Source organism: Narcine bancroftii, chromosome 9, assembly GCF_036971445.1.
Source record: "Narcine bancroftii isolate sNarBan1 chromosome 9, sNarBan1.hap1, whole genome shotgun sequence".
NCBI lineage: Eukaryota > Metazoa > Chordata > Chondrichthyes > Torpediniformes > Narcinidae > Narcine > Narcine bancroftii.
Genome location: NC_091477.1, coordinates 60,458,796 through 60,480,940, shown reverse-complemented (window position 1 = coordinate 60,480,940; position 22,145 = coordinate 60,458,796). Strand labels below are relative to the sequence as shown.

The 22,145-nt window shown below is 35.4% G+C and overlaps 1 protein-coding gene across 2 annotated transcripts in view; it reads right to left on the bottom strand.

Moving 5' to 3' along the window:
• uimc1 (ubiquitin interaction motif containing 1) overlaps positions 1 to 22,145 on the bottom strand; it is a 132,498-nt gene that overhangs the window by 12,744 nt on the left and 97,609 nt on the right. Inside the window, exon 8 of one of the 2 annotated variants that reach the window (XM_069899303.1) lies at positions 13,491 to 13,516. The exons of the other annotated variant lie outside the window; for it this stretch is intronic. Within the exon in view, the coding sequence (XP_069755404.1) occupies positions 13,511 to 13,516 (6 nt within the window). The 3' untranslated portion in view covers positions 13,491 to 13,510. Of the gene's footprint in view, positions 1 to 13,490; positions 13,517 to 22,145 lie in introns of those variants that run through there. 2 annotated transcript variants of the gene reach the window in all.

Here is a 22,145-nt window from a genome sequence, read left to right as displayed (position 1 = left end):
GATTAATAAGAAACCTTCTGTTAAGATACAATCTGTGGTTACATATCCCACTGGGAAATTTGTTTCAGTACATTGTCAAATTTATTCAGAAATGTGGATACTTATGTGTATTTATGTAGATGATGAAAAATTTATTAGTGATACTTTTGTGTACCTTGCTGAAACATATGAAAATATTATAATTGGAGGAGACTTTAATTGTTGTTTAGATCCAATTTTGGATAAGTCACAAAAATCAGTTATTAGGACTAAAGCTGCTAAAATAATTTTGACTTTGATGAAAGATTTGAATTTGGTCGCTATTTGGCGAAAGTTAAATCCAAAAGAAAACGACTATTCCTTTTTTCTTATAGACATGATTCTTATTCAAGAATAGATATGTTTTTAATGTCAGCATATTTACAAGGAAGAATTATACTAGCAGAATATAAAGCTAGTTTTTTTATCAGATCATTCGCCATTTTGAAATCAGGTATAATTTCTGAAAAGGAAAAAAAAATGTCATATAGATGGAGATTTAATTCTTCATTATTGAAAGAAGTAGATTTTTGTAATTTTATATTCTGATTCAATGTATGATACATTTATTTTATTGGATGCTTTGAAGGCTTGTTTAAGAGGTCAAATAATAACTTATATAGTTAAAATTAAAAAAAAATGTTTAGGATTTAGATAAATTGGAAAAAGAAATAGAGAATTTGGAAAAAGATTTTTTTTAAATATCTGAAGTGGAAAAAATAAAGAAAGAAGAAGAAATTAGGTTATGATTTTATGCAGATTTATTGGGTTGAAAAATTAATTGAAATAAATGAACAATGAATTGGGAGGAAGGGCACAAAGTTTTAGCTTGGCAATTAAAAGATGAACAAACTTCAAAAACTAATAATGCTATTAAAAGGAATTCAGAAAAAGTTACTCAAGAAATAAATGATTCTTTAAAAGATTTTTATTTTCATTTGTATACATCTCAATCTGATAATGATGAGGGTAAGATTCAGAAATGTTTGTCTAAGATTAATTTACCCTCTTTAAATTGCCAAGATTAAAAAGTTTTAGATGCACCATTCACAGTGAAGGAAATCATTAATGGTCTTAATTCTTTACAAACTGGTAAATCTCCCAGAGAGGATGGTTTTCTGCCAGAATTTTATATTAAAAAATAAAGATATTAATACCTCCTTTTATGGAAGTATTGAAGCAGGCAAAATCTTTTTTGAATGTGATTATAACAGTTATACCTAAGAAAGAGAGGGATCCATTAAAAACAGATTTAGACCAATATTATTATTAAATGTTGAGGATAATATCATAGCTGAAGTTTTAGCAAATAGATTGGCTAATTAATTTACCTGGTATAATTCATTCTACTTGGGAGTGACCTAGTAAAACCTTTTTGGTTAGAGGTAAAAAAAATTAGAGAAAATATGAAAGGTAAAACTCCCACTAGATCTAGTGTTATTTTTGTTGGATGGTTTTAAAATAACTAGTCTTAGATTAAAATTAACTACAAATCTAATTGAATTTTTACGTTGAGCTTGAGCAGTTTTTAGAAAGTGCATTGCCTTTACTTGGAAATCAAATACATATTTAACAATGGAGAGATGGTTGCTGAATTGCGTTCTTGTATTCCACTTTAACATAACATAACAATTACAGCACGGAAACAGGCCATTAGGCCCTTCTATTCCGCACCGAACCAAACACCCCTTTCTAGTCCCACCTCCCTGCACAATGCCCATAACCCTCCATCTTCTTCTCATCCATATACCTGTCCAACCTTTTCTTAAATAATACAATTGACTCCGCCGCCACTATTTCTCCCGGAAGATCATTCCACACAGCTACCACTCTCTGAGTAAAGAATTTCCCCCTCATGTTACCTCTAAACCTCTGCCCCTTAATTCTTAACTCATGTCCTCTTGTTTTAAACTTTCCTCCTCTTAACGGAAATAGTCTATCCACATCCATTCTGTCTATCCCTTTCATAATCTTAAATACTTCTATCAAATCCCCTCTCAACCTTCTACGCTCCAAAGAATAAAGACCCAATCTGTCCAATCTCTCCCCATACTCCAGATGCTTAAACCCAGGCAACATTCTGGTAAACCTTCTCTGCACTCTCTCCACTCTGTTTATATCCTTCCTATAATTAGGCGACCAGAACTGCACACAGAACTCCAAATTAGGCCGCACCAACGTCTTATACAATCTCAACATCACCTCCCAACTCCTATATTCCATGCAATGATTGATAAAGGCCAGCATACTAAAAGCCTTCTTCACCACCCTATTCACGTGAGTTTCTACCTTCAGGGAACGATGTACCGTTACTCCTAAATCTTTCTGCTCTTCTGTATTCCTCAATGCTCTCCCATTTACCACATATGTCCTATTCTGATTCTTCTTACCAAAATGAGAAAATAACTGATAATTTGCATAATAAATATAATTTTGTTTTGAAAATATGGAACCCATACAGTCTGAGGTTCTTAAAGGAAGGCATGCTGCAGATAATATTGTTAGATTGATCAGTTTAATAATACTTCTCAAAAGAAAGGGGAATTGGTGGTGGCATTAGCTTTCAATGCTGAGAAGGCTTTTTATATGTTAAAATTTATTATTTATTTGAGGTTTTAGAAAAATTTGGTTTTGGATTCTTATTTATTACTTAGATTAAAATATTATATAAAAATATTTCTGCCAAGGTTGTAACAAATGGACACATTTCTTCGGCTTTTTCATTCTCTAGATCAACTAGACAAGGATGTCCATTGCTTCCAGCTTTATTTGTTTTTGTGGTAGCGCACATCTCTCGTGGTGAACTGGACCCCGCTGTATCGCTGCACTAGCGGGGCAGCCGAGGGAAGATGGCACCAGTGGGGGTATCTCAGTGCCTCGTGGCTCAGGGCGGAGCTCACACTCCCCTTAAAAGGCGCGCGTGAAGTTCAAATAAATCAGTTGAACTGAAAACCCTCAGCCTCCTGTTGCATGTTTCAGAGTTTGTAGCTGGTGCTACATTTTAGCTATTGAACCATTAGCAGAATTAATAAGACTGGATATTTGTATTAAAAGTATTAAAATTAGTGCAGAGGAAGATTAATTTATTTGCTGATGATGTTTTGATTTATATTTCAGATGCTACAAATTCATTGTGTTCTTTGTATGCAAGATTGAGAGAATATGGTGAAATATCATGTTATAAAATTAATTGGGATAAAAGTTAAATTATGCCCTTAGTTAATGGAGATTATTCTCAATATAAACAATTTCCTCAATTGAGATGGTCAGATAATGGAATCAAATATTTGGGGATAAGATTTGATAGTGATTTAAAATAATTTATATAAATTGAATTATTTACATTTATTTAGTAAAATTAAGGATGAATTAAATAAATGGAATGATTTAATGGGTAAATTGTATTAAAATGAATATTTTTCAAAGGGTTCAATATCTTTTTTCAGTTGTGCTATACCTTGTGCTATACCTCAAAAAAAAATTAAGGATTTAAATTCAAGTGTAAGAAATTTTTTTTTTATGTTTAGAGAAATTAACTTGGAGGTTTCAATTAGGAGGCATACAACTTCCTCATTCTAAGAATTATTATAAAGCAACGCAAATGAAATTTATTAATGGAATGTTTGATTTAGAGAAAACTTTAACTTGGGCTAAAACAGAATTGAGTAAAATAGGTGAAGATTATATACAGGATTTAATTTATAAATTGAATTCTAAATTATTAATAGGAATTAGAGATACATCTTTTTCAAAACATTTGATTGAATTATGGAATAAAGTAGATTATGAAATAGGAGGAAAGGGTTTAATTTCTCATAGGACACATTTATATTAATATAGACCCTTTTTCTATGAATAATACATTTTTAAGGATGGAGTCAAATGGGAATAAAAAGAATAGAAGATTGTTTTGAAGCAGGTGAATTTATTATGAATGAAGGAAAAAATTAATGTCCCATATAATACCTTTTTTTTGTTACTATCAAGTTAAAGCTTTTTTGGGGGGGCGTGGCAAGATGGCGTAGAGTCTAGATGTGTAATCTCGACCTCTCTGGCCAGACTTTTAAGTACCTGTTTTTTAACTTTGTTTTCAAATTTAAACTTTTTAAATTTTAGTTTAAAGTATCAAGGAATTATTATGGCCACTAATGGTAAAAATATTAAACCTCAAGTGCAGAAGAAGTTACATTTTCGAAGTGCTGAAGATTTGGGGCCTGGACGACTTGATACAACCTCAGGCTTAATCTCTTCAGTGTCTAAACCTCAAAGACTGCCTGTGGGAGTTGAAAAAAAAATGTCTATTACTCACCAAGTGAAGGATGGCACTGGAATTACTTGTTCTCTGGAAGAAGGTGTGTGTTCCCAAAAAGTGGACCCTGAATTGGAAAGCCTTTTGATTTCAACAGAGGGAGCACACAGGAAGATGACTCCATTGTTGGAAATGCACTTTAATCTGAAGAAATTGCTTTTCTTCGTGATTTCATGAAAAAATAACGAGATGTGGGGGGACACCAGCGGCGACTCCCTGAGGAAGTCGGAGTGTCATCACTGGGAGTCCAGACCCGCAGTAAAACTTTTAAAATGCCTTCTGTTGAGTTGCAGCAGAAGCTGCAGTTACCTTGTTCTGTCACTACATCAGAGAGAGTAGGGCTGAGCTTTTCCGACCTACAGTGTATGGAATTAAATGATGTTGTTCAACCTGTTATTAAGCCTTTGACATCTCAAATGAATGAAATGGCTCAAATGACTGCTGGTATAAGTTCAGAATTAAATATGGTTAAGACACATGTGGGTGCATCTTATGAAGAATTTTTTAAAAATTCAGACTGCTTTTTTGGTCTGTAAACAACAAGTGGCTTCTAACACAGAAAAAGTGCTGAAGGTTGAAAAATCAGTCATAGAATTGGGAGAAGGTGAGAAGGAGTTAGAGAGGAAAATAGACTACTTGGAGAATCAAAGCAGAAGGAATAATGTGAAAATTGTTGGTTTGCCAGAAGGTATAGAAGGACAACATCCTCTTCGTTTCTTTAAAGATTGGATCCCACAAGTATTAGGGCAAGATTTTTTTTCTGGGGGATTGGTACAGGAAAGAGCCCATAGAGCTCTAAGAAGAACACCCTCAGCTGGTCAACCACCATGACTGGTAATAATTCAATGTTTGAATTGTGGAATTCGCTGATTATGTTCAAAAGAGAGTTAGATAAGACTCTAGTGGGCAAAAGGGTAATGGGGATAAGGCTGGAAAGGGGTACTGATGGTAGTGATCAGCCATGATCTGTAAAATGGCGGTGCTGGCTCGACGGGCCGAAGGGCCTACTCCAGCTCCTATTGTCTATTGTCTATTGTCTATTGAATTATTTGGACAGAGAAGCAATACTTCAACTTGCAATGCAGAATGCGAGACAACGACAAGCTCCGTTATTGATTCAGAATAGCAGAGTTTTCTTTTACCCTGATTTGAGTCAAGAGGTCATTCAACGTTGATATCGATTTAATCCAGTTAAATAAGTTTTGTGGCATAAAGGTTATAAGTCTACTTTTGTTACCCTGCAGTGTTGAAGGTGTTTTATGGAGACTATCAATTTTGGTTTTTTGAAAATGATCATGAAGCAATGATTTTTGCTGATTCATTGCCAGATATAAGAGGACAAAGTTTTTTTGTTATTATGATATTTTGATGTTATTGCTGGGGAGGGAGAGATTTGCTCTAAGTTCTTTACTAGTCATCAGCCATTGGTGGGTGACCCACACCCAAATTTTGCTTAGGGGATTACTATCTTTTGGTAGTTTTTTTTGGTGAGGGTATTTTCTTTTTTTTCTTTATTATTTTTTTTATTTTCATTTTAGTTAATTTTTAATTTGTGATTTTTTTTCTCTTATTGGTGGGCATATGTACGTTGATTTGAGTTTTCATATAAAGATGTTCTTGGTATTTAGTAACAACAGTAGATATGTCAAAGTTGAGGTTTGCTACTTTTAATGTTCAAGGATTAAACAGTCCGATTAAGCGTAAGCGAGATTTGGCATCTATTAAGAAAATGAAAATTGATATTGCTTTTTTTACAAGAAACACATTTCAAAGTGAAGGAAAGTATGAAATTAAAGAGGGACTGGGTTGGGCATATATATTTTTTCTCATTTAATTCTAGGGTTAAAGGTGTAGCAACTTTGATACATAAAAAATTATCTTTTGAATTACAATCAATGGAGGAAAAGGCAGGATGTATTCTTAAATTGAATTGTAAGATTTTTAGTGAATTTTGGACTTTACATAATATTTATGCCCTAAATGCAGATGATGAAATATTTATTTCAGATGCATTTTTATGCTAGGGTCAGGCTAATGGTAATATTTTAGTTGGTGGTGATTTTAATTGTGTTTTTGAACCTTTATTAGATAAATCTCCGAAGAAATTTAAGAAATCCAAGATGGCAGTTCAGGTTCAAGCATTGATGTAGGATCTTAATTTAGTAGATATTTGGATACGTCTTAATCTGACAGAGAAAGATTTCTCTTTTTATGCATCTAGACATGAATCGTTTTCAAGGATTGACTTCTTTTTAGTATCGGCACATTTACAAGGGAAATACAATAAGCGGAATATAAAAGTAGGGTGATTTCAGATCATTCTTTGTTATATTTTACATATATAACTTCTGAGAAAGTTCAAGTGATTTATCGTTGGAGGTTTAATACAATGTTGTTAAAAAATATGGAATTTATTGATTTTTTGAAAAAACAAATTATTTTTTTTTAAATAAAATTCTAATTCTGTTCAAAGTAAGTTTGTATTATGGGATGCTATGAAAGCCTATTTGAGAGGACAAATAATTAGTTATACTTCTAAAATAAAGAAGAATCAATTAAATCAGAGTTTTGAATTAGAGAAACAGATTGATGAGTTAGAAAAGGAATTTCAGAAAGATGCTACAGAAGATCAGAAAATAGAATTATCTAGGTTGAAATTGGAATATAATACTTTGCAATCTTATCAATTCGAATGTGTGATTAATAGGACGAAGCAAAGGTACGGCAATAAAAGAAAGAACAGATTTCGAGGACTATTAATGTGTTAGACGGAATTCCTTTATTACTTATAAACCTCGTGAGATTAATGATGAATTTTACTCATTTTATAAAAAGTTAAAAGGAAAACAAGAAACTGGATCGATTGATCTTTTTTTTATACAGGAGTTAGAAGAACCATTTACTGATTCGGAAATTAAAATGGCTATGCTGGAATTGCCGAACGGTAAATCGTCTGGTGATGATAGATTTTCGGTTGAATTTTATAATATTTTTTATAATGATTTATCTACAGTGTTTGGGGATGTATTACGTCAAGTTGGAGAACATTATGAATTACCTGAGTCTTGTTCTAGTGCTTTAATTACAGTAATTCCAAAAAAAAATAGAGATCCTTTCAAGGTATCTTCATATAGACCAATTTAGTTGTTAAATGTAGATTATAAAGTAATAGCTAAAATATTAGAGAATAGATTGGCTAAATTTTTACCTAAGTTGATTCATATGGATTAAACAAGTTTTATAAAGAATAGATATGCTTCAGATAACATTTTACGCGTGATTAGTTTGATTAATCAATTTCGACAATCTTCAGATCATCCGATGGTGATATCTCTAGATGCAGAAAAGGCATTTGATAGAGTTGAATGGAACTTTTTGTTTAAAGTTTTGGAGAAATTCAAGTTTGGTTCTTTTTTTATTGGTTGGATTAGGGCTCTATATAGTAAACCGGTAGCTAGAATATTGACGAATGGTTTGATTTGGGAACCCTTTAAGCTATCTCGATCAACTCGTCAAGGTTGTCCTTTTTCACCGGCTTTCTTTGCGTTAGTGATTGAACATTTAGCACAATTGATAAGACAAAATACACAGATACAAGGTACGAAAGTTTTAGATGAGGAGTATAAAATTAATTTATTTGCTGCTGGTGTATTGCTGTATTTAATAAACCCAGCTCAGTCACTTTTGCACTTGAAGAAGTGTTAAACACAATATCGATGTCTTTCTGGATATAAAGTTAATTCAGCTTATAAGAATATTATTAATTTGAAATGGATAGATAGAATTAAATATTTGGGTATAATTTTGAATGTTAATTATCAATCTTTATATAAATTAAATTATGTTCTGTTAATGAAAAAAATTAAAACTGATTTGATCAAATGGAAAGATTTACCTATTAATTTAATGGGTAGGATAAATACAATTAAGATGAATATCTTTCTGCGTATACAATATTTGTTTCAATCTATTCTGTATTTACTTGATAATTTTTTTTTCGAGGTTTGAATAAAATGGTTAGGGAGTTTTTATGGAGAGGTAAATTTTCGAGAGTGGCTTTGAATAAATTAACTTGGAAATATGAGTTAGGGGATTACGTTTACCACATTTTCAAAATTATTATGCAGCAGCCCAACTTAAATTTATTAGTTCATTGATGGATTTGGTATGGCCTTCTAGATGGGCCAAAATTGAGTTGGCAAATATTTCTGAATTTGAAATACATCAATTTTTGTTTAGATGGAATATAAATTTGTTACAACAATATAATGTGCCTATATTAAAACATTTAATGAAGTTATGGATAAAGAAAAATAAAGTTCCAGGCTCTAGGGGTAAATGATCGGCTTTGACTCCGTTGTATAATAATCAACTTATTCCTTTTTCAATACATAATCAAAGTTTACTGCATTGGAGATTTAAAGGTGTTTTAAAGAGGGTAAATTTTTATCTTTTAATCAAATGAGGAAAGGTTTTGGTATTGATAAGAATTCTTTGTTTCTATATTATCAAATTCGATCTTTGATAAGATGTATGTTTGGTAGAGATAGGATTTTACCTGAAATGATTAAATTTGAGACTTTTCTTATGAAGGTAACAGAGAAGGGTTATATTTCATAGTTTAACTAGATTGATAAATGCCCATTATGCAATGATTAACTATAATTTTTTACATCAATTATATTTAACACCTGAAAAATTAAAAAAGTATGGTTTTCATGAATCAGACTTGTGTTTTAGATGTGGTGATACAGTTGGAACTTTTTCTTCATGCCGTTTGGTCATGTATACATATAAAATCATTTTGGAAGAAATTCAATCATTTTTAGAATATCTGTATAAGATTAAAATAGTTTTAGATCCAACAGTATTTTTATTGGGTAGTTTGCAACCTTTGAAAGGCTTGGGATTAGATAAGTTTCAGCTTGCTTTTGTATATTTAGCTTTATCCATAGCGAAAAAATGTATTGCTAGTACGTGGAAAGATACAAATATGATTGATATTAATAGATGGCATAATGAGATGAAATATTGTTTAATAATGGAAAAAATACGTATGTTTCATGTGATAATTATAATTGTTTTATTAATAAGTGGTCATTATATTCAGAATATTTACATTTCAATTTACATTGATTTGATCTTAATATGTATATTTAATTTTTCTTTAATATTTTTTCTTTCTTTATGGCTCTCCTTTGGAGAGTTGGCTGAAGGGGGGGGTTCTTTTGTTTTCTCTTTTTTTATATATATATATAAAATAACATTCATGCTTATGGTTAATTGTTGTATATGTCATATTATTTGTTTTTTGAACGAATAAATAAAGATTTTTAAAAAAATTTTTTGATAAATTAGGTCATAATTTGAGATTATCTAGACAAAATGAATTAGAATTATTAATAACTAAAGGTGGTATAAATAAATTTACTTCAGAGATGTATAAATTAATTCCTAGAATAGAAATTCATAAACCAAGATTAAAATGGGAAATTGTTTAGGTAGATAAATAAATGAAAATGATTGGAGGCAACTTTGTAAGGATAGTATAGTGAAAATTATTAATGTAAGATATAGATTAGTTAAATATAATTTCTTACATCAATTATATTTAACTCCCCAAAAATTAAAGAAGTTGAATTTAATAGTATCAGATTTATGTTTTAGATGTGATTAAGAAATTATTCTTTTTTTCATTCTACTTGGGAGTGACCTCTAACCTTTTTGGTTAGAGGTTAAAAAAAAATTGGAGAAATCATGAATGGTAAAACTCCCACTAGATCCGGTGTTATTTTTGTTGATTGGTTTTAAAATGACTAGTCTTAAATTAAAATTAACTACAAATCAAATTGAATTTTTACATTTAGCTTTAGCAGTTTTTAGAAAGTGCATTGCCATTACTTGGAAATCAAATACATATTTAAGAATGGAGAAATGGCATGCTGAATTGCGTTCATGTATTCCACTTTAGAAAACATAATAAATATCATTTATTTTTGAAAATATGGAACCCATACTTACAATGTGTTGGTTTGAAAATTTGAAGGACTCTCTGAAAGCTCATCGCGCTGGTAACCCTTAACTCTAGTACTATGTGGAATGAGTTTTTTTGGCATTCTCCTTTTTTTCTTTTTATGTTAAAGTTGGGTGGGTGGTCTATGAATAATCTTATTTCTAAGATTAATACATTGGTGGATGTCAATACTCAACAGATGGCTGATTATGGAGCTTTTAAAGTCGAAACTATTGAAAGACTTGAGATGTGTGATCAAGGATTATCTGATGTACAAGATCAATTGCAAGATGTGAATAAAACAATTGAAATGCTACAGATTCAGAATAAAAATTTAGCAAAAAAGGTTGATTATTTGAAGAACCAATCTAGACGGAATAATGTGAAAAGTGTCGGCTTGCCAGAAGGCATAGAAGGGCCAGTACCAAGAAAATTTTTTACTGAATGGATTCCACAAGTGTTGGGACAAGATAAGTTTCCTGAAGGTTTCATATTGGAACGGGCTCATAGAGCTTTGAGAAGGAGACCTTTTTCAGGACAGAATCCAAGACCTGTTTTGGTTCGCTGTTTAAATTACTGTGATAGACTATTTTACGTATGGCTATTAGAAATGCACAGCAAAACAGATCTCCTTTGATGGTTCAGAGTAATCGTGTTTTCTTCTATCCGGATTTGAGTCAGGAAATTATGTTTCAACAACGTGAATTTAATTCTGTGAAAGAATTATTGTGGAAAAAAGGATATAAGGCAACATTTAGATACCCTGTGGTACTGAAGATTTTTCAGGATGGATATCAACCAAAGTTCTTTGATAATCCTAAAGAAGCTATGGATTTTGCTCAGTCTTTACCAATTACGCAATTCCAGGAACGACATAGTCCTCCACGGTCTCCAAATAGGGCAGAGCTACAAGAAGGGAATCTGGTTTCTGGAAGAAATGGAAGAAACGGTGGTCGCAATGGCAAAGTTGATTAAAAAAATATTTTTTTTTTTAATTATTATTTTTTGTTGAGAAGATTTTAAATAGAGATGGGAGTTGGAAGAGGGAACTGGGTGGGCACCAATTTCCAGAAGTCATCAGCTGCATGTGAGTTATCTCACACCCACTACACAAATTAAATATTTAGGAATTAATGTTAATACGGAATTTCAAGAATTATATTCAATTAATTATTTTCCTTTAATAAAAAGGATTAAATTAGATTTGATTAGGTGGAGGGATCTACCTTTGGGTTTACTAGGGAGGATTAATACCATAAAAATGAATATTTTTCCTAGAATACAATATTTGTTTCAATCAATTCCTTATTTTTTTTAAAAAAGTTTTTTTAAGGATTTATATAAAGCAATTAGAGAATTCTTATGGAAGGGAAAATTTCCGAGAGTAGCAATGAGAAAATTGATGTGGGATTTTCAATTTGGAGGTTTAAGATTACTGAATTTTCAGCATTATTATGAAGCAGCTCAATTCAAATTTCTTAGTGCATTAATGAATATGGACAACCCACCTAGTTGGGTAAAGATAGAAATGGCGGTTATTTTAGAAAAATTTCCTCATGAGTTTTTGTTTCGATGGAATAAAAATTTATTACGAACTTATGATGTGCCAATATTGAAACATTTATTGAATTTATGGACAAGTAAACTTTAAAAATTGGGACTTAAAAATATATATTCTGGAAGATTGCCATTATATAATAATCAACTTGTTCCTTTTACGGTCTCCAATGCCACTTTGAAACAATGGGAAAAGAAGGGAATAAAAAATGTATCTGATTGTTTTTCTGAGAATTGTTTTTGTTCCTTTGACGAATTACAAAGGAAATATGGTATTAGTGCAAATTCTATACTTGTATATTATCAATTAAGATCTTTTGTAAAACAGTTATGTGGTCGACATATGATTTTATTGCCTGAATCTAGTTTTGAAGAATATGTACTTTCAATACCAAAAAAGGGATATATATATATATGATTTGTATTGTATTTTACAAGAAATTGATAGTAAAAAAGATTGGAATAAAGATAAGTTGAAATGGGCAAAAGATTTAGGACATAAAATAGCTGAAGAAGCTTGGATGAAAATTTGTCAGAATAGCATTCGGAAATTAATTAATGCTAGACTAGCGATGATTAATTATAATTTTATTCATCAGCTATATTTAACGCCGGAGAAATTTAAAAAATTTGGTTATAGTAAGTTGGATTCTTGTTTTCGATGTGATCAGACAGCCAATACTTTTTTTGCATACTGTTTGGCTTTGTGATCGATTGCAACAGTTTTGGAAAGGTATTCAATCTGTTTTTAACAGTTTATATAATATCCATCTTGTATTATATCCCGATATATTTTTATTAGGGAACATGCAATCATTAATCGATTTAGGTTTAGAGGATTATCAGATTTCATTTATTTATTTAGCTTTAGTTGTGGCTAAGAAATGTATAGCACTTAGTTGGAAAGGTAGAAATATACTAACTTTAGATAAGTGGTATTTGGAAATGAAATTTTGTTTGACATGGAAAAGATATCTTTTTCAATTCAGGATAAGATGTCTTTTTATAAGTTAAAGTGGACTCCGTTTGCTAATTATATGCATTTAAGTTTGATTTAAATAAGTGTGATATTTTAGTATTGACAATTTTTTTTTGTTGTTAGAATTTTTTTAGGTTAAGTTTTATCTCTTTTTTGTAAGTTGGTTTATTTTTTTCATATATAATATTGTCAATTTTATTAACTCTTCACTCTTTATTTTGGGGGGGAGGGTTGGACTAATCTTTAGTTAGACTATTAATATTGTGTTACAATTAATGAGGGGGGGGGTTATTTTGTGTAGTTTTCTGATGTAATATTGTAATCATATCTTTTTAATTTTTTTTCTATTTTTCTTTAAATGTAATTCTTTATTGTATTCATGTTATAAAATTTTAAATAAAGTCTTCAAAAAGAAAAAGTTGAGTGGGTGGGAGAGGGAAAATGGAGGCGTTAAATCTAATTATTTATTTATTTATATACCACATATGTATTATTCTTTTCAATTTTTTCATTAATAATTGTAGATGTAGTTTTAAAATCCTTAAAAATATATACAAAAAGGTTTTTTGAATGAATTATTTCTTTTTTTTTTACAAATAAAGGTAAAAACTTACAATTGTCTTTCCCTCTTTTCTCAATTCTGTAAAAAAAATTGTACTTTATTTATAATTTTAAATTGTATACTATTAATTATAACATATTGATACAAACATTATGTAATTGAATAAACCCCCCCCAACCTCCCTCCTCCACCCCACTAGCACCCTCCCTCTTCCCCTATCCACGTACAAAGAAAAAAAGGAGATCATCGCTAAGGACAATAATAATCAATTTTTTAGCTGTGGAGACCGAGTTATCCACCAGAGTGGACCGAAATATTAAATCTTAATACCAAGAGATTTTAAATATGGGCTCCAAACTTTGACAAAAAAATGTATTTATCCCTGAAATTATATGTTATCTTTTCTAAAGGAATACAGGATTTCATTTCAGTCTGAAATTTTTGCAATCCTAAAACTAAATCAGATTTCCAAGTAATAACCAAACATTTTTTAGAAACAGCCAAAGTCAAATATAAAAATTTGATTTGGTACATAATCAATCAACTTAATGTCCCCTAATAAAAACTAAATTGGATCAAATTGTAAACTCACTTTTAATACTCGCTCCAGAAACAAGTTAACTTGTATCCAGAAAGTTTTAACCTTAGAACAAGTCCAAGTTGAATGAAAAAAGTACCTATTTCTTGTCCACATCTAAAACACAAATCTGAAAAAAATTAATTCAAATTTCTTTAATTTGAAGAGTTAAGTACAATTGATGTAAAAAATAGTGTCCTAATCTATATCTTATATTTATAACCTTAGTCATACTATCCATACATCAGTTTCTCCAAACATTTTCATCTATCTTTCTATTTCAATCAAGTTCCCACTTCATTCTTGATTTGTGAACATTGGGCATTTATTTTGTAATAACTTATGATCTTAGAAATAAATTTGTTTCTTCCTTCGTAAGCAATAATTCTAAAGGTGTAAAAAAATTTAATCGAAGTTGTATTATTCACGGTTGAGCAAAGCCATTATCTGTTTTATTATCCAATTTAAAAAAGAAGAAAAAAGGGAAACCTAAACTAACTAAAAAAAGGGGGAAAAAAGGACCTCCTCCCATAGCTCAAAACTCCGACCATGAAAACAAGGTTAGGAAATGATACATGGAAATCAAGTGACATCAACCTGGAACTCGACACCATAAAACCAAAGCACCTTGACGACCTTAACCCTTTAGATTATGGTAATAGTCCATAAATGGGCCCCATATCTTTTGAAGTTAATTTTTGAATTTTTAATGAGGTAGAATCAATTCAATCAGAATTGTACATCTGGCTATATAATCTGAATAGAGCAATTAAAGGGCAAGGTTCTAATTTGAGAATTTAAGAAGCATTAATAATGTTGAAAAATATCTTTCCAAATTTTTTCTAAACTAGAACAAGTCCAGAACATATGGATCAAAGGTTTAAAAGCTGAAAGTGAGTGGCATAATAATCAGGAGAAAAAGAAATGAGGAAAGTAAGGCGCAGCTCCAGTTTGACTAAGACAGCCAGTAAACAAAAAGAGGACCATGGGGATCCATTGTCTGGTATGGTGACCCTATGCTTTAAAATTAGGAAGAAAAGTGTGAGAACTCGGAGTTGGGTAAGACCCCAACCTTATGTACCACCCCACCAACTACTACCAATAGCCCAGCCGGCCAGTAGTAACACCATCAGTGGATATGGATACGGCCTCTGGACCCCCCACTTCTCTTCCACCGTCCAATACAATAGGTAAAAAAGTAAAGACAAACCCCAGGGGATGGTGGAATGCAGAGACCAAACAAGTTTTTTCATTTCCCTTTAGGATTGTCCTTAATCCTCAGGCAGGGAATCAAGGGAAGATTCAAATGATACAAGTATCTTTGGCTTGGCTTCGCGGACGAAGATTTATGGAGGGGGTAAAAAGTCCACGTCAGCTGCAGGCTCGTTTGTGGCTGACAAGTCCGATGCGGGACAGGCATATACACCTTGGAAACCACAGGAAATATTGCTGATAGCCCATCACACCCCAGATAGAAATCAGGACCCCAATTTATAAATTACTTCCATGCCACCCAATCAATGTATGGGCACAGCCCCAAGATTTAGTCTCCCCCTGCCAAGTAATCTTGACACCAGAAGAAAATGTTAAATGGAAACAGACAACGCAGGGAACCGGTAGCCAGCTGATTTACAACTATGCTAACCTTAATGCAGTAAACGCAGCACTACCGGCACAGGTTAATATGACGTTTATGGCCCTGGCAGAAAGTTTGATGAAGCCAATCAATTTGAGAAAATGCAGACCCAGGTTGAAGGAGACAGGCCAGGAATTCTGGGAATGATTTACAACGGCCTATAAAATGTATGCAGGGGAATGCGACGTTTAATGGGGACCAAATGTCTGCACGGTTTAAAGCAATACTGATGCAGTGTCTGCTAGAGGAAACAGCAGCATTAGTAAAAAGATTAATGAATGGACACACACTTTTTGATAAATGCCCTTCACGCCTGGATCAGTTATACCATGCCATAAGGTCAGCCCGGGGAAGAAAGAAATAATATTTCTCAGCATTCTTTTAAGAGCAGAAAAATGGGTCTTGGCACTGGCCCATTTGACACCAATCATAAATTATCCACCACACCACACCAAAGCAAGTGCGAGCCTTGTTAGGACTTGTACATTTCTGCCACCAGTGGATCCACAACGTTGCAAAACTTCTGCCAGAACTATCACCCCTCTCTTCAGTGAACGCACCAGAGAAATTTCAGCTCACCAAGGTGCAGACAGTAGCATTTAATAATCTGAAGGAGGCTTTATGATCGGCCACGGCCATTGGAAGACCCCTGTATGATAGACCACTCCAGCTCTATTTCACCATTTGACAAGGATGTGCCACAGAAGCCTTGACTCAGTGCCATGGACCATCATGCAGGCCTATGGCATACTTTTCTACTAAGCTAGACTGTGGCTAAAGGATTGCTGCCCTGTACTCAGATACTGCCTGCCTTATACGACACGACATCATTTCTGTAGCTGACAACCATGCTACTATTAACCCTGCAGCTTTGGTGACTGAACTACCCTAAACTCTTGAGTAGCCTAAACATGACTGTTTACAACATAACAGACTACTTATTTTGGCACGAGATGGTTTATGGACAGATCAAATCATTGACAGCAACAGAACTGTCACTGATACACAGGTTTTAGAATGTGCAGCCTTTCAGAGTCCCCTTTCAGCCCAGCAGGTAGAACTATAAGCCTTAAAACGTGACTGTATCTTGGCCACTGACCTATCTGTTAACATTTATTCTGTTACGAGTCCAGAGGACCCATAAACCCCAGCAACAATAGATATCCAAGACAAATGGTTACATAAACAAAAGTTGTTTTTAATTATCTTTAAACATGAAAATAGAATCACACTTTAACTTTTCTCTATTGACTAACTCACTGACAAAAGGCAAAGGAGGAAAAACCCAACACCCAACCCCAACCAACCAATTTTCCCCTGCAGCCACTGCAACCGTGTCTGCCTGTCCCGCATCGGACTTGTCAGCCACAAACGAGCCTGCAGCTGACGTGGACTTTTACCCCCTCCATAAATCTTCGTCCGCGAAGCCAAGCCAAAGATTGACTAACTTATCTCTATTGACTAACTTAAACCCCACATGTATGTAATGTGTGTATAAGTTCAGAAAAGTTCTTTGGTTCACCGTCCAATCTCACTTCTCATTCCTCCAAGTTCATTGGTTGCAGGCAATTCTTATGCTGTGAACAGAATTTAAAATTTATAACGTTCACCAGACCTTCAAGAAGGTCCTTGTCAGTTTTCTGAGAGAGATTTGTTGTTCCAGGACATTCACAACTGATGTACTTGCATCAGCCACTCCAGTCTTGCTGATGAAACCTGCCGCTTCAGGGTTCTCCAGATGATAACCTCTTTCTTTCAGATTACCAACGAGTTCCAAGTGAAACATTAGACAGCCAGTCCTCTCCTCTTGCATGGACCACAAGGGCTTTGACCAGGATGCCTTCCAAATGGGCTTTCCACAAGTTTGCTAGCTTGTCCTGTTCCAATCCCAGCTACTTCTGCTGGCTGTATCACTGTACAAGTGATCTCTGTGTGTGTTTCTGTCCCTCTCTGAGAGAAAGCCTGTTTTACTCTCTCTGCTTTTCTTCCAGGCATAGTGGCTCCAACATCTGTTGCCTTTTGTAAACAATAATCCTTTAGTTAAGTCTCTTGAGCAAAGCTCTCACAAAAGCTCTAGAGCCAATACATCTAAGATGGGGCAGAGCTCCAGTATTTTAAATAAGATCTGTTTTAATGTATTTCTATGTAACCTACTCTAACAAACTTTTCCCAATTTATTTCCCAAAAACATATCTATATACTCTATTTCCGTTATGCCTTTGAGGTGGCCCATGATTTTGGTGCATTATGACAACATCACAGGTTCCTGACTTCCTCAGGGAATCCATAAAAATGTGCTTTTTGTGACTAATTTATTGCAAGCACTCCTGTTGCAAAAGAAATAACAATAATTAAGTGTGAAGCCCATTCAAAGGCCAAATACCCCTTATCACTGGGAAATGTGAAAGCAGATGAGGCTGCACGAAATGTGGCTCTTACCAAACCTCTGCCCCCATGAGCAACATGAACAGGATTCCTCTTGTCCTCATCTACCACCCCACCAGTCTCCACATCTAACATCCTCCTCCAATATTTCTGCTACCTACTATGTGATCCTATCACTAGTCACACATTCCACTCTCCCCCTGCGCCTTCCACAGGGACCAATCCCTCCTTGACTCCCTTGTCTGCTCCTCCATCCCACCAATCATTCCTTTGGGACCTTCCCCTGTGCCCATAGGAGATGCTCCACTTGCCCCCACACCTCCTCCCTCAGCACCATTCGGAGCCGCAAAGAATCTTTCCAAGTGAAGCAACATTTAACTTGCGAATCTGCAGGGGTCATCTACAGCTCCCATTGTAGTCTTCTTTACATCGGACAGACTTGGCGCAGACGGAGAGATCGCTTCGTTGAGCACCTCAGCTCTGTCCACTTCAATAGTATGGATCTACCAGTAGCCACCTATTTCAATTCTCCATTCCATTCCTTTGCCAACATGTCTCACGTACTGCCAGACTGAGATCATTTGTAAATTGGAGGAACAACACCTCATCTTCCAACTGATTTTCGTTAACCTCTCACTGCTTCCCCTGTCTTGTCTCTCCATTCCATCTCCTTTTGCTCAGACATGATAAATTCTATCTAGTCCCTTATCACATCCAATTAACACCTTTTGTTTGTCTGGATTCCCCTCCCATTGTTTGAATTCTGAGACTTCCTGATATATCCTGCTTCTGCCTTTTCTGATTTTTCCTTGAAGAAGGGCTCAGGCCCAAAATGTCGGTGATGTATCTTTGTCTCCTATACATCAGACCAGCTGAGTTCCTCAGTGTTTACTACAATCACAGCATGTGCACTCCATCATGTTTCTCTCTGGTAAGTGCAAAAGAACTGAAGCAGTTACTGAATAGAATGGCCTTATCAGACATGGACTATGTGAGACAATTACAGAGGGTTGCCTCTGAAAGCCAATTGCATGTTTGGCGGCAGCATGGGTGTGCCTAACATTTGACCACAGGTTTTTGGCTCACCCCTGCCAATTAAGTTTGTGTACATGACCTGTTTCTCCCAATTGTTTTGAATTACATCCACACCATGACCTAGATAATATTAGAAACATTGTGGTATCCTCATTTAAGGAAGGAAGCACAAAGAAAAGCATGGGGTTGTGTAAGTTCCACTGAAAAACACCCCTGGGAAAGCAATAAAATGTCCTCCTGGTAAGACAGAGATGTCCACCGGACCCTTTGAATGTATGCAAATAGATTTTATAGAATCACCCAGACTACACAGTTATAAATATTGTTTGCTTATTATTGTCCTCTTTAGCAGAAGCTATTTTAAAAACACTACAGTTGAAACAGTGGTGGGAGTTATACTGCAAGAAATAATATCACAGTTCGGATTCCCAGTTGATATTAGCTCAGACAAGGGACCACATTTTACTGCCAAAGTGAATAAAGAACTCTGTCAACACCTTAAAATAAAGCAACAATTCCACTGTGGCCATCATTCCAGGCAACTGGAGTAGTGGAAAAGCTAATGGCACTTGAAGAACAAACTGGCCAAATTAATGGAAGAGACTGGTTTAACTCAGCTAAAGGCGCTACTTTTGGAAGTCTTTGAAATGAGGATAACATTACACACAAGCATTGGGCTAAGCCCAGCAGAGATGATATTTGGGAGACCCCTGCGCACTCTATCGGCAGCAGATAATATAGAAGTGTGCTTTGATTTGCATGCCCCTAGTTATAAGATGATCATCTTTGTTGAGGCATTGTCAATTCTTACTCTTACATTTAAGACGAGGCTGGAAAAATACATGGCTAAGGTGGGGGGGGGGGGGGGGTTGGCGGGTTATGGGCACAGAATAGGCGGGGGGATCTAGCGGAGTTGTTTGAGTGAACCGGCGTGGACTTGAAGAGCTGAGATGCCCTGTTTCCATGTCATAAGCTGTTATGAGCTGTTATATGTACAAGGACTAACTCAAGTTCTTAAGACCTTTCATTTGCAGATGAATGATGGATGCTCAGAGGAAAAGGCGATAAGGAATGGCCCCTGCCGAAAATTCAGTTGGGAGATTATATCTTGATATGAAATTGGGAGCGGAAGGAAATGGCATCAAGGTGGAAGGGCCATTCCAAGTATTGTTGACTTCACTGAAGCTGTGAAGGTTGAAGGGCAGCCACAGTGGACACATCTTTCTGATGGTTGTGACAGAATATTTAGGAATATTTTTCGGAGATAAATTGGGAAAAGTTAGAAAAGTTACATCTATCCACATCTTTTAAAACAGATCTTATTTGAATTTCATATCCAGAGTGACTTTACAGAAACTGTGAAGAATGCCTATGGAGTCTTCACAAGAGGGTATTAATTAAATTGAATGAATGGACTGTTGTCTCTCTCTTTCTTTGGCTTGGCTTCGCGGACGAAGATTTATGGAGGGGTTAAAAAGTCCACGTCAGCTGCAGGCTCGTTTGTGGCTGACAAGTCCGATGCGGGACAGGCAGACACGATTGCAGCGGTTGCAAGGGAAAATTGGTTGGTTGGGGTTGGGTGTTGGGTTTTTCCTCCTTTGCCTTTTGTCAGTGAGGTGGGCTCTGTGGTCTTCTTCAAAGGAGGTTGCTGCCCGCCAAACTGTGAGGCGCCAAGATGCACGGTTTGAGGTGTTATCAGCCCACTGGCGGTGGTCAATGTGGCAGGCACCAAGAGATTTCTTTAGGCAGTCCTTGTACCTTTTCTTTGGTGCACCTCTGTCACGGTGGCCAGTGGAGAGCTCGCCATATAACACGATCTTGGGAAGGCGATGGTCCTCCATTCTGGAGACGTGACCCATCCAGCGCAGCTGGATCTTCAGCAGCGTGGACTCGATGCTGTCGACCTCTGCCATCTCGAGTACTTCGACGTTAGGGGTGTAAGCGCTCCAATGGATGTTGAGGATGGAGCGGAGACAACGCTGGTGGAAGCGTTCTAGGAGCCGTAGGTGGTGCCGGTAGAGGACCCATGATTCGGAGCCGAACAGGAGTGTGGGTATGACAACGGCTCTGTATACGCTTATCTTTGTGAGGTTTTTCAGTTGGTTGTTTTTCCAGACTCTTTTGTGTAGTCTTCCAAAGGCGCTATTTGCCTTGGCGAGTCTGTTGTCTATCTCATTGTCGATCCTTGCATCTGATGAAATGGTGCAGCCGAGATAGGTAAACTGGTTGACCGTTTTGAGTTTTGTGTGCCCGATGGAGATGTGGAGGGGCTGGTAGTCATGGTGGGGAGCTGGCTGATGGAGGACCTCAGTTTTCTTCAGGCTGACTTCCAGGCCAAACATTTTGGCAGTTTCCGCAAAGCAGGACGTCAAGCGCTGAAGAGCTGGCTCTGAATGGGCAACTAAAGCGGCATCATCTGCAAAGAGTAGTTCACGGACAAGTTTCTCTTGTGTCTTGGTGTGAGCTTGCAGGCGCCTCAGATTGAAGAGACTGCCATCCGTGCGGTACCGGATGTAAACAGCGTCTTCATTGTTGGGGTCTTTCATGGCTTGGTTCAGCATCATGCTGAAGAAGATTGAAAAGAGGGTTGGTGCGACAACACAGCCTTGCTTCACGCCATTGTTAATGGAGAAGGGTTCAGAGAGCTCATTGCTGTATCTGACCCGACCTTGTTGGTTTTCGTGCAGTTGGATAATCATGTTGAGGAACTTTGGGGGACATCCGATGCGCTCTAGTATTTGCCAAAGCCCTTTCCTGCTCACGGTGTCGAAGGCTTTGGTGAGGTCAACAAAGGTGATGTAGAGTCCTTTGTTTTGTTCTCTGCACTTTTCTTGGAGCTGTCTGAGGGCAAAGACCATGTCAGTGGTTCCTCTGTTTGCGCGAAAGCCGCACTGTGATTCTGGGAGAATATTCTCGGCAACACTAGGTATTATTCTATTTAGTAGAATCCTAGCGAAGATTTTGCCTGCAATGGAGAGCAACGTGATTCCCCTGTAGTTTGAGCTGTCTGATTTCTCGCCTTTGTTTTTGTACAGGGTGATGTTGTCTCTAAAGCAACAGCAAGAGACATACTG